Genomic DNA, 14,098 nt, shown 5'->3' on the forward strand with positions numbered 1-14,098 from the left:
TTTAGAATCACTGCGTTCCTTGTGCTCTTTTGAAGACAAGTGTACAAGACAGATAATAACACTGCACCCATTATGCCTCGAAAGAACACTTAATAATAACAAAATGTAAGCAGTGCAATATAATCCTCCTGAGGCAGTGGGGCTTTCCACTTCCAATATGCTCTGTGGGAGCATGATCAAGCTCACGCTGCTCTCCTCTGAATTTCAGTGCAAGGAAAACAATGCAATGAAACCAATATCAGCTGTTGCTCTCAGCAGCACAGAAAATCCATGAAAAATGAAAGACAATACTAGAAAAGAAAACTGAGCATCCCCATCTCCTGTTTCAGCCACAATAATAGAGATGGTATGAGTAATAAAGATTGCTTTAACAGCAGTTCTGACAAGAGAATCAGGTTTTTGTAAGTGTAACACTGTTGCTTAGGTTATTTTTTTCTTCTCCTGCCTTCTTTACATTTGTTTCACATTTGATAAAAATGTCCCAAGAATAATCTTGCACCGCCTGACTGCCAACTCTCAGAACATGAAAGAACATGTTGTAAAAGCCCTGACTATTCCCAGAAAACGAGCTGCAAGCTGCAGAGACACTAACACAATAATCTCATTAGAATAAAGCTTTCATTCAGTTGAAGAGGTAACATGGTTCTCACCGAGACACAGGTAATGAAATCAATAAAAACAACTGCTCTTCCATAATAAATCATTTTACATCAGTGCTGCAGCTTCACCACCCAGCTGAAGAAGAGCCTACTCTGTGAGATGCCTCCCCATCTTTTAAACACAATTTCCCATCCCTGAAATTCCTGCCAGCATTGGATTATATTACAGCTCCCTTTAAGAGCAAGGGAAAATTGCAATGAATACTACTACTGCCATTTCCAGTTAATTAAACACTTAGCACCCAGTATACTGAACTAGATTAACTGGTCTACATTTATCTAAAATCTTGGTCTATGAGAAAATACTACAGAAGATGGCATTCATGCCTGTCTTGGTGGTGCATGTCTTTGGTTCTTTAAAGCGGCCAGAAGGCTCCACAGCTGATGGAGAGCGAGTCCACTGATGGCTTTTGAGAGGGAAAGGACAAACATCATCACCTGAATGCAAAAGCACCTGGCCCGAGGCACAGCGAGGTCATGCTGCCTGGGGCTGGGGCCTCCCCCTCTGCAGATCACCCTTTCCTCTTCACAAGTAATAGAGGGATGTACTGCAAGTCCACAGGGAAAGGAGTTACCTCCCAGAGCTCAGTAAAGGACTTTTTTAGCCTGAGAAAAGTGCATCCAAAAAACACAGCTCATCATCCAAAAATCACTGATTGACATATTGTTCCTTTTGTTTAATAGTGGGGACTTGTTGCAATTTTAAATATAAGTAAATGCCATTTTTACTTGCTGTAAGGTTGCAGAGATACCTGTCCACTGACTCAAAATAACTGTTGAAATTGCAATTGTGATGAGTATCCTCTAATACATTAATTGCCATAGTTGAAGCAAACACTTCAATTTATAAGCATTGTCCATCATGGAAAATATTCCTTTTTTTTTTTTTAAGGCTATAGAGCAAATATATGAGTTTTGTAGAAGTTATTTGTATTGTATTATAATATATTTCATACCACTTTGCATAGCATTATTAAGTAGTTCTATGCATAATCAAGACCAAATTAAACTAAATGCCTTTTAAGTAACATACAATGACTCTACCTTCTGTCATAATATTGTGAGTCATCTTATGGCAGATTTTTCAGTGGGCTGGGGCCTTGCCATGAAAACACACATAAACATCCCAAACACCAGTCAAGTTGGAACATTCCATGCAAAGAAGATGCTTCTGCTGCAGCCACACCTAAGTCAAGGGTTTGGCTTCCACATTAAGAGCCATTAATCATTTAGTTTATTAAAAATCTGCTGCTGCCATTTCAGATCTTAGTGTAGGTGTTAGAAATTAGATACAATTTGTATCAGAAATTATGGGGAAAAAAGCATAAATAATACAACATGAACTAGGAAGCTAATCTAAATTATGATAAATTCAAGAAAACAACACCTAGTACCACAAAGACAGAGAAGAGAGCAGTATCTGAATAACAGCAGATACTTCTGGTCTGCAAAGACTCCTTGAAATCAGAGTTGTACATTATAAATAACATTAGGTACATGTAGATTTTCTCATTGCCAAATAGAGAAAATAGTTCAAGATCCAAATTAGCATCTATAATATTTCCCATTAAAATAAAATATTATATTTGAATGGGACTTGATATCTCAAAACAGAAAAAGATGTTTAACTGAGCTTTATTTTCCCAGTCAATGACGAAGAAGTCACATCCTTCTCCTCACTCTTGTGGGATGACACTTGCTCAAGTTACAACAATGTTAAGCTTTACTAAAACATATATATCAGAGTAATATTTCACATGAAAATTCTGTTAATGCATTCAGAAGGCTGAGAAGTCTGAAGTTATTTACATGAACCATCTAAACTGATTAATCTCCACAATTCTTTCTCAGTCAAAACTCTGCAGGCTGCCTGAGTAATAACCTGATATTAAAGGATATGTCATTCTTGGCTTATATTTAGTTGAAACACTAACATAGAGACTTTCAAGCAGAACTCAAAAAAACATGACTGAAGATGCAGAGTGAAGTGTACCACGTCACTACAGTCCAATTAGCTTTTCCACTGCTGTATTTGGAAAATGCTTACAGAAGTTAAACTTATTTTTTTCATTGTTCACAGAAAAATGAAAAGGATGGGTGTTTCATTGTTCACAGAAAAATGAGAAAGACTCATGCCTTTATTAGGGATAGAAGGATTACCAGAACAAATGAAAGACCACGCCAGAATACACAGTCATAGACAAAAATATTAAAAACAAACAAAAAAATCATCAATTCTAGAGATCTTGATTAATAACAGAAACATTGCAAAGCAAAAAAAAAATTTCATGCAAAACTGAAATTTTAGCTCTATCTTTTCAAATATGCATCTCCTCTTACTTCCCCAGGAACTCTATAAATGAGATGATGAAGCAACATATATTATTTAACCTATATAATTAGGCCTACCATTTGCCTATCTCTTAACAAAGTTATAAAAATACCAACGTTTTTACAGCCGTTTATATGTAGAGTCACTGTTTTAGAACTTACTAAACAATTTGTCCCCATATCAGGTACAAATCTAAGCCCTGCTCAAAACAGCTTGTCAAAGAACCTGCTTCAGAAGGACTGAGGCAATAACACAGTTGGAATGATGGCTGGACTTGAGCTCCCCCATACCATTCTTTGTGCCCCACACACTTTGCTTGGTTCCCCACGTTTGCAGTGCTCACACACAGCCATGACCAGGAGAGCAAATCCCAGTGTCAGAGGTACCCTTTGCTAGTACATATGCCTACCACATTTTCCTGGTTTTTTTCAGGGATAGTCCGATCACTTAGAGAAGAGGAAGAAGAGAGTTTCTGCTCAAGAATGTCAAGGAGGTTTGACTTTGTGGCATTAGGGGGGTACAGGTCTCTTCCATCAGCACAATCAAGGACCACCATGTGGACATACAGCACATGGTGCTGTAGCAGGTTCCTTGGTGTCAAAAACCCCATGCCAAGGAAAGGACATAAAATGTCAACTCTGAGTCAAAACTATCTTCTATTACACCCCAGACTTCCCTCTCATTCAGCAGCTCTAGATTCACACATGATATGGTGATAAAAAAAGTTACCCCAATGCATCAAACCACTGGGTGAAGCTGAGCTGTGATGTCACTGAAGTTAGGCAACAGTCCAGAATACAGAGAAAATCAAAGATTTCAATTAGAAAAATGTCTCTATAGGAAAGCTTTATCCTTACAACTGTGATAAACAAAAAAGCATGCTGCTGCATGCAGCTCCGCATATTGTTTGTTCAAGTATGTGGCAAAATCTTTTCTAAATCTCCACAGGTCTCAAGCCTCAATTACATACTCTGTTAATTTGATCATTGTGCCTTTTATCCTTTTTGGTTTGTCCTCTTCCATTGATATGACAGGAATGCCTGCACTACATGATTTTATGTATCTCTATAGATTTCACTCAATGCCCCTTTATAAAGATGAACAAAAACGCCTTTTTATTTCCTTGAGAGCTGAAAAATTCTCATGTGATCTGAACCCTTCAGCTCTCCTTTGCTTATTTCTTCATAGTTTTTCATCTAAATTTTCAGATATGATGAACAAAACTGAAAAAAACAATTGCAATGGACAGTATAACAAGGGCACACTATTTACAAATGCATGTCTATTCTTCAGACATCCCAACATATTATATCAAAACTTCCCACAGAAAAAGAATTAATATTTTAACTGCACTTATAATAAGGAAAGCAAAAGCTGTCAGGTGCCCTAACATTAATTAATCCCCTAACAACATATAGAGCTAACTCAGGTAATTCCTTCTATTGTGCATGTCCTTGACTCGACAAGCACTGAATTTAACAAACCTAATGAAGCTGCCTGTCCTACCTTTGTTAGCACTGCAAAACTTTACCTGAAACTTGCCATACCAATTAAAATTTAGGTAAATACACAATTGTGGCATTGCAATATCAAAGATCTTTTAGTTAAATGTGGAGTTCATCTTTAGCCATGCAAAACAAACCCTAATCACAACTTGGCAGTAAGTTTGCAATGCAGGTTTCAAACTCAGTACAAACATGAATGAAACTAGAAAGGATCTGTTAGTCCTTCCACTAGATTTAAAATCAGTTTTTACACTCTCTTAGTACGAAGAGCTGTTTCCATCATTACAAAACCAGTAATGGTACAGCAGCTTCAGCAATTTTTGGCTATGATAAAATTTAAATGGGAATAAGGCTTGTAACTCATAACCTCAACCGACACCATGCAATCCACAAAAATAATCATAAATAATGTACTTTTCCTTGAACTGTGAATACCAAAAAGACAATGAAGAAACCCAACTAAAATGTTTTTTTGTTCTGCATCCTGAGAATATGCCCTCCAGACCACAGTAGTGGCTGCTTGACAGAATGGCTTCCCAGTGGGATAGTTAGTACAGTTATCAATGAGGAAGAATGGTGACGTACTGTAAAGAGTTCAAACAATTTCCCAAAGGCTCCTTGTCCTGTCTTGGAGACAACCATTTCTCCAAGTGCCACAAATTTGCCAAAGGCATTCCCTGAAGACCAAACATTTCCCTATGTGATTTATCACTGGCACATATGCCCCCACTGCTCAGACACCACATCCTTTTGCATTAAGACTCTGACACCCTTAGGTGTCCTGGTCTTTGCTGATGCAAGAGTACAAAACACATGAACCCCCAATTAAAAAAATCTGGCCTTTCAATGCAAATTGTTACTTTATGTTTTATTCCCATTAAAATGACAAGAAAAAAAGCTTTGATTTCATCCCAGATTGGGTTTTTTTCTGAGTTACAGCAAAAACAAAACTGTTATTCAGTTGCTACTTAGCAGTAGGATTCAGCACAATATACAGAGAGATAATTTCAAGCCCAGGTCTGAAATTAATCAACCCAACTGACTGGAAGTCATCCATCTAATGCCCACTAAGGCTAACCACCACCACAATACAAGATGCTGAAATAGTACCAGGCATGCTTCTGGTACTATTTTAATACAGTCTTTACCAAGAGCCATCACAGAATTCTTCTGAGTACATCCAATTAAGCTCCAGGTTAGGTAACTTGTTATTTGTAAATCCATTAGAAATATACTCAGGCAAGTAATATTAAAAACATGTCAATATTTTTAAGCACCCTGAATGCGGTTTATGTTTTCCCAAATTGCCAATTCTCAACACCAAGTTCATTTATTCTACACAACAAATTCTGTTGAAAATAGTAGGAACCACACCATGAGGTGCATGGAAAGAGGGCTGCAACACAACCAAAGTCACATTTTCTTTCTGTTAAAGCTGGGTTACAAAAAAGTACAAGTCACAAAACAGCAAGCCAAAACCAGCAGACCCAACTAATCTCTTTATTTAAAACTTATCCCCTAGCATTTTAAGGCTTGACACTGTGCAATATTTAGTTTCTTTCTCATTCATTCCCCAAGGGTGCTCAACATGTTTCTGCAAATTGAGGCATCATTATCCCTCCCCTTAAGGAATGTATTCAAGTCAGTACCTGAGTGGTTGCAACATGTTTTAACATCAGAGGGATGCCACATGCACTGCTGGCCAGGAGATTAGTGTTCAACCAACTATATATACACAGCAAATCATCCTGGGTTAGGTTGAAACAGCTTGTTCCAAACCAGAGCAGTCATTTAGCAGGCATCAATCTAGCTTGCTCCATGCTATACCACACTCAGAAAAACATCCACGGCGCAATTCTGAAAGCATACTTAGTTATGATAGCAACATTTCAAAAGCAAAGCACTTTGACCCTGGAAAAATTGTCTCACTGTATCTAGCATTTATGGACCTGTTACATTGCTGCTTCCTCTGGGAACACACTGCAGCTGCTATTCCTCTTCCTCCCACATGAAGCACCCCGTGTACATACACTTCTTCCATGCTGCATTCACTGTTTGCCTCTTTTGTCTGGGAACAGTAGCCATCTCCTCACTCACTCTCTACACTGAATGCAGCTTAAAACCACAGGTTTTGTATTTTTAAGGTCTCATTAAGGTCTTGCACAAAGTTTAGCAGTAACAAAGGCTCCTCTGTATTCAGATCCCTGCATTTCTTTAACAGAAATTCTTTAATACAGTAAAAACATTTTTATTGTGCTCAAAATGTACCCCTTTTAACTCTATCACCACCTTCCCTGTTTGTAGCATTTCTGATCCTTGCTAGGTGGTGCCAAAGTTTATAGAAACTGTCTGCATGTGGCCTTGGCAATGGTTGGAACAGCATTACATGAAATAACCTCACTTGTTTTCTTGTCTTAAACCTTTCACGTGTACACTACAGCCCTGCTAGCTTTTCACACTGCTGCCTGACCTGAACACGTTATCCCTTTTCTCTCCTACAGCTGCTGACGTTCACCTGGAGGTCCAGACACAGCTGCACCTGTCTGAGTGCACAAAGGCAGACCAAGGGCCCATGGCACTGGCCCCTAGTCCTTCCCAGAGCGTGGCTGTGCCCATTGTGAGGGGGGCACACTCTGCCAGGCAACACACGAGCCCAGCTCCAGGGCAGCCCTGACCCAGGAGAGCTCCAAAGGAGCTGCACCCTGTCTGGGGGCAGAGGGAGAGCTCAGCCAAGCACACCAAGCCCTGCTGTACCACTTACCCGAGGGGCTGGAAAGCAGGGGCTGGACCCACTTCATTTACTAGAACAGACCCAACACCTGAGACTAGAACTTTAAAAATGTGTCTTTATCTGGGAACTGAGCTTGCAGGGCTTCCTGAACAGATGCTATTTTTCACCATCTAGGCACCACTAGCTACTCATTAAATGCTACTATCTAGTTACACAAGAACATAATGCTTTTGCTGGAATCACTTTCGTAAATGCTAAAATCAAAATTAAGTCTCTACTGTAAAAGCTGTGAGAATACAAAAATAAAATGTGTAAAGGAGTATTTTTACAAAAAACATACATGTCTGATATTAATCTGATCCTATCATCTATACTTCATCTTTTTTCTCTAGAAAATAAGATTAGTTAGTCTGTGACCATTTCTGTTTTCTGAATATCAACAGTCATTGTCCTTGATGGAGCACCTACAGGTGCCAGCCAACTGTAAATGTTACAGCTATTATTTTTACTATTTCTTACATTTCATTTTAGACACTTTTTAACTGAAAATTCCTGTAGTTCTCACGTACTAAAGGTCCAGGGCAGTCTGAGATCAAAACAATAGGTTGGCTACTTTGGTATAACCTTTTATCTGAATTTGCTGTAAAATAAATGTATGTGCCAAGTGCAGTGTAGATCTACAATATAGATTACTAGCTCCCCATCTGACATATGACTTCTACTGAAATAAGAGCAGCTTTCACTCTCTATAGAAAAAAACTATTTCTATATATAGGGGATATAACTAGGATGCACTTCTAAAAATTAGTGTTTCTTATTTCTGGTCAAAAGGCATGTACAGAAAAAAAGAAGAAAAAAAAAACTAAGAAAAAAAACCAACCCAGCAACAAACCAAAAAAAAAAAAAATTGAGAAATTGAGGATTTACCCAAAACAGCCTAGTGACTAGAAACACTTAACGTGATACTGCTGCAGAATGAAGATTCCAGGGTGTAGGTGGTAGTATCTCAGAAAAATCTGGGCATTACACTCTGATTAAAGTCTGCCTCCAGCTTCAAAGTCTGGCTTCTAGGTTTTTGCTACATACTATGTGATGGCACAGAAGGAACATCACATAATTTTGAAACTACCTGAGGTCAGATTTCTTTCAACAGAACATATTGAATAAAATAACATACATGTTCAATGAAAAATTAAGCTGCAAAAGGCAAATGATATAACAGATGAGACATACAGAATATTCTTAAATCTCCTGGGTGTATCCGTAGCTTTCTCTAAAGGCCTGACCACATGAAGAAAAATGCAGAGGTTAAAAAACAGTGTGATAGCTTATATATTTAAATACAAATACAAATCTGGTAATGTCCAGTATTAAAACACACTTTTTAATGTTATCATTTGATTTGGTCTGCGTAAGGACAAGAATTCCCACAGAACAGAGCAGGTTTAGATTTGATATTAAGAAGAAATTCCTTTCAGTGAGGGTGATGAGGCACTGGAACACATGGCCCAGAGCTGTGGGTGCCCCATCCCTGGCAGTGCTCAAGGCCAGGCTGGATGGGGCTCTGAGCAGCCTGGTCAGATGGGAGCTGTCCCTGTCCATGGCAGGGAGGTTGGAACTCGGTGATCTTTAAGGTCCCTTCCAACCCAAACCATTCTGTGATTCTATGATTAAACCAAACTCCAGGGCCTGCAATGGAGCCCCCACCAAGGCAGTTCTTGAGGTCAGTGTGAAGCCCTGTTCCCAGGGATTTAACCATGTACAGGATGTAAATGGAAACTTTCTATACTCTACAAAATTTCAGCCAAGTAATCTCCAATCTTTCCCTGTAAACATGGACCATTGCAAACTGCTGAAAATGTAAGGAATCTTCTCAAATAGAAAAAAATTACTTTTTTCTACATTTGGTGTTGGGAAAAAAAATCAAGTGGTATATGGATCCAAGTACCTCAAATAAAGAAATTTTCCCCTCTCATTTCCATTATTCATAAAATTACTTTCCTTGATTAAAAGGGCACTACAAAATCACTGGCAAGTCATTCAGACTGCTAACAGAAGTGAGAGAGAAAGTAACTGAAGGCCTTTATGAGAAGCTCTGACAACCTAACCCTCATTGCTCAAGGGGACAGAAAACAAATACCCTGCATTTGCTCAGGAGAGAGGGTGAATGACTCCAGTGTGTGAGCTCCAGCACCTTACACTGCCCACATCCCTGCCTGACACTGCACGTGGAGCCCTGCCAGCACAGCTGTGGGTGCAGGGAGGAAGGAACCTGGGTCACCCACTGGGCACCAAGATGCTGCAGTGGGTATGACAGGGATGACAGGGAAATCCCAGCCTTATGGAGTATCTCCCATGCTTCCTGGGGGAGCAGGGAGACATGGCATATCCATGCACTATGCCTGCAGTTCTGCACCACAAATCTCAGCTTGCTTGCATGAAAAGGTGCTAAGATCCCCTGTCAAGAGGGAAAAACAAAAGGAACAATTCTAACCTGCCATTAAGAGAGGGCAGGCTGCCAGTTCTGCTGAAGGGAGAGGCTCTCTGCCTGCTGGAGCTGAGTCACAGCCCAGCTCCTCGCCCAACCCTTCACAGCTTCAGCAATCTCCTGAAGTCTAGAAGCTGGTATGTACTTGCAATTTAAAAAAAATCATGTATGACTGGAGAGGAGATAATTATGACCTGCCACTCCTATCCTGTCACCTGGAACTGGACAGTGACATCTCCCTGTCTCATGGACCACTGACTGTAGGGATCGTGTTGGACTCATTTGGCTTGTGCTCTCAATGGTGCACCCAGAGAAGGTCTCTCAGCCTTGGTGCCAGGGCTGTGGGCCAGGGCTGTCTTCTGGGAGCTGCTGGTGCTCTGGCCTCTGGCCCACAGCTGAGCTATGGCCCTGCAATGGTGCAGCCACCCTGCACCCTGCAGTCCAGCCCCAGCACAGCCCAGGGAGGTCCCAGTGCAGGGGCTGGGGCTGCCCTGGTGCCCCCCTGGCTGCCCTGCTCCTGCCTGGGGCAGTGGAACGTGCCCTGACTGCCAGGCCCTGCCCTGATGGACCTCCTGAGGGAGCTCCTGCTGCTGTGCCCTGGCATGGCATGTGCCCTCCAGCCAACACCCAGCTTACTGTGGCTCAGTACAACTGCAGTTCTAGATACAAACCTGGCATTTGAGCCTTCTGGGTTTTACTGTCACAGCACTAAATGTCAGGCCCTTAAAGTAAGGTCTGGGCCCAATTAAAGCCCTTCCAGGACTGGAAGTCATGTCCCACCCGAAGAGCCCTGTCCCCCTTTTGCAGAGAAGTTTCTCCAGTGGGCACAGCACACCTGGTGCAGGGGGCTGCCACACTGCAACACAAGTGACAGCTGTGCCCCCACGGGGGTGCTCCACAGTGGCAGCACCACGGTCCCACCCCACAGCCCCAGCAGGCACATCTGGTCATGCACCCTGGTGGAGCACACCAGCTGGCAGCAGCCACAGGATGCTCAGACCAGCTCCTGACACCACCTGTGATCCACAAACTGGGAGCCACTAAAACAGACAAACAGAGCAAATGGAGAATCACTGCCAGAACGGTGCAGATCTTTTAGTGTTTAACCTACTTATTGCTCAGAAGACAAATGAAGCATTAAAAGAGGTCTCTGGAGTAAAACAATATAGTTAAAAATAACAGATGACTGTTTGGGAAGATCATTCCTCTCTTGTGAGCAATAGTTGGAAATTATTCTCTCTGTTTTAATGGTATAAAACAAAAAAGGAAAGAAACATAGAAACTCATTGAAATCAGCAGAAGAGTCCCACTCTCATTCCATTTGAAACGGAATCCAACAACCTGTAACTTCTCACAGCAAAAACACATTAGATAAGGTTGGTAAACATTCCTGGGAAGGACAAAATCCTTAAGTGAAGTTATGTTTACAGACAGAAGTTAAGCTCAAAGGAAACTGGCACAGAAGCACACAAAATGGGGACTCTGCTCCCCAGTCACTGAATCAATTGCTTTGTGCAACAGACTGGAGTCAAAGGTGCCTGTTCTTCCCTGCTGAAACACTGTGAATGAAACTTACAGGGTAATGCCAGAAACACTCATCCAACAAAGCAATTCAGTCATATCCCAAGGTATTAACATTTGCACAGCTGGAGGACAGAATTCAAGTTTTTCATTATTTATTAACTGGTCTGTACCATAATTACCAGTTGCTTGAGCAGTTAAGTCTACACTGCTGTATGCAAGAGATACAAGGTTCTGAAGAAGCTCCATTTTTTCCATTACTAAGCTCATTAAGTTCCTTCCTTTTTTTTCTCTGTCCAATCCCTCTGTAGCTTTCATATTGTTTATTTTTTCAAATACTTGCCTGTGCTGTGTTCATTCCTTTGGTTGTTCTGTCCCAAGTAAAACAGCCTTGTCTTCTGCCAGCTATTTCCTTTTGTCTTGCCAATGTTACTAAAAGAGACTTTCTTGCTGGCATGCACCTCCTCCCTGACCAGCTACCCAGAACAGAAGCATGTCAGAAAACAACCTCATTGACTGAGATGCAGCTTTGTTTTACCACAGAATTATGCACTGCCACAGCCAGCTTCTCAGGGACTTGGAGCACTGTGCATGATACTTGCAGCCTTTATACACAGCCTGTGGAAAAGGCTGCACCTCTCTCCCATTTTACTTTAGTGTCCTAATCCCCAGAAGGATCATGTGTATGTTGTGTCTACCTAGATCTCCTTCTGTGGTGGGCCAAGTGATCCCACAAGAGGAAATCCAAAAACAAAATAATCTACTCCAGCCTCTGTTCACTGGATGTGCAAGGAAAAAAAAACAAATTTGCCTTTACTGGGGACACTCCTTTAAATTATACCAATGAAATCATGTACCCTTAAACTTCCTTATTATATGCTCCAGGGCATATAACAAACTACACATGCTATGATAAATCCAGAAAACCTCATGCAGTGAAGGACAAGTTAGTACACACTGATTAACCCAGCAGGAAGAATACTCTCCCACGTGGTCCTCTAACACACAAACCTTCTTAGTCAATTCAGGAACCAATAAAATACACAATAAAGTCACATCACCAACCAAGAGAGAACAGTGAGGAGATCAATGGTTAAATCTCTGACAAGCTTGATGCCAAAGTCAGCTTTGTCAAGAGAGACTTATTCTCACTTAGAATCCAGAATCAGAAATCCTCTCCTGTCAGTAGACACTTTCAGCTGCATTTCAAGTTAATGTCCTGTACCTTTAGTCTCTGGTCACAGCCACCAGTGACTCTACAATGTCTGCTTAACTTTGTAAAGTTAACCTTCTCAGACTGATAACATTCAAGCCAGCTGGTCACATTGTCCATGAGAATACCTTTTTACAGGAAATGCATCTCAGAGTAGGTCTGGGCTCTACACATAAACACTGAAGAAGCTCTACACTCCAGGGCCATCCAAGGGTAAATTCATGCAAGGAAGACAGGGATCTCAGACATATCATACAGTCATACAGTAGTTGATGGCTTTCACCAGCAGTGCAGTTTTGGACTTTGGTGATCAGTTCTGCCTCTGCCCTGCCTACACTTAAACATCAGTATGACAAAAAAGGACTGTGGAGAAGACTGAATTCTGAAAACATGCCTCCTAGCAGCTTGGACATGTCCCATGAAAGATGTACAGGATTCATGGAAATACTTCTCTGAGGAAGGAGGGACATACAAATGTTAACAAAGCATCCTCTGGCTGCAAGGAGCAGGAAATCACTGAGGAAGAGTTAGTGTCATCTCCACAGCTGCAGTTCTATTACAGCATAAACCATAGAGCCCTCTCTCTTTGTATATTAAAATGCAGTAATTAACATTTTCCAAGGGAGCAAACAGAGTACTTGCCTGTATTTATGAATGATGGCATTAAATAACCTTCCATCGCGCCAGCAGGTAGTGAAATTTTCACAACGTACTCCAGCATAACCCTCTGTTGTTTGCTGTGACCACAGGAGCAGTCTCTCTTTAGCAGACATGTCCTCTGACTCCCCAGTAACATGGATATCAGATATCTAAAACACAGTTAATGTAAAAATTAAAGTTACATCAAATCCATAAGAAGGTTTAAAATACTGCAGAAAAATCACTCTGCATTGCTGGAGAATTTATTGTCTGGTATCTGCATACACGAATACAATTGTTATTCAGGTACTGTATGAATATTCTCTCATGTCTTATCCTTATGCACTCTTAGTATCTTCAATGTGAAATACAAAATTCAGTTTTCTTCAGTTAGCCAGTTCTCAGTCTCTTAATTTCTGGGTACAATATAAGACTATTGCATCATGCAAAATACTTAACTGTTTATTTATTCTGATAATACAATCTATTTTTATGTATGACACCAATTATGTAAAAAAGCTATATAAGTATATATAAATTGCAATATATTTATATGTATATAGTCATACAACAGCCATATTTATCTTATTCATAGCTATGAAAATCCTCTCTTGAAAAAAATTGATTTATAGTACATGTCTGGAATTCAGTAACAAAACAGTCATTCTGAGTGAAAACTAATAACAACAGTTTTAAGACAAAATTTTCTGAGAAGTATTTTAGGAATTTTTTTTAGGACTAAAAGACTGAAGGATTATAAATAGAAATTTTGTCTGATCAAGAAGGTTCAGTTTTCAACTGTATTATCTAAGGATTATCAACTCCTTATCAGGGAAAGCAGGAAAGTATTGGGAATTTTACATTCAAATACTACTTTATAGTGCTTTAGATCATCCCTTAATGAAGTTCAGTCAGTTTCCTTGGAAAATTACCACAGCATAAATATAAAGCAGACTTTTCCCTAATTTGCACATGTATTGTTTGTACCTCATGTTACAGAAATTGTACTC

At 40.3% G+C, this 14,098-nt stretch overlaps 1 protein-coding gene across 3 annotated transcripts in view; it reads right to left on the reverse strand.

Moving 5' to 3' along the window:
• DST (dystonin) overlaps positions 1-14,098 on the reverse strand; it is a 289,158-nt gene that overhangs the window by 148,353 nt on the left and 126,707 nt on the right. For all 3 annotated transcript variants that reach the window (XM_058019984.1, XM_058019986.1, XM_058019985.1), the window contains one exon: positions 13,092-13,258. In XM_058019984.1, coding sequence (XP_057875967.1) covers positions 13,092-13,258 — 167 coding nt within the window. The remainder of the gene's footprint in view (positions 1-13,091; positions 13,259-14,098) is intronic.

This window comes from Melospiza georgiana, chromosome 3 (assembly GCF_028018845.1).
Source record: "Melospiza georgiana isolate bMelGeo1 chromosome 3, bMelGeo1.pri, whole genome shotgun sequence".
Taxonomy (NCBI): Eukaryota; Metazoa; Chordata; class Aves; order Passeriformes; family Passerellidae; genus Melospiza; species Melospiza georgiana.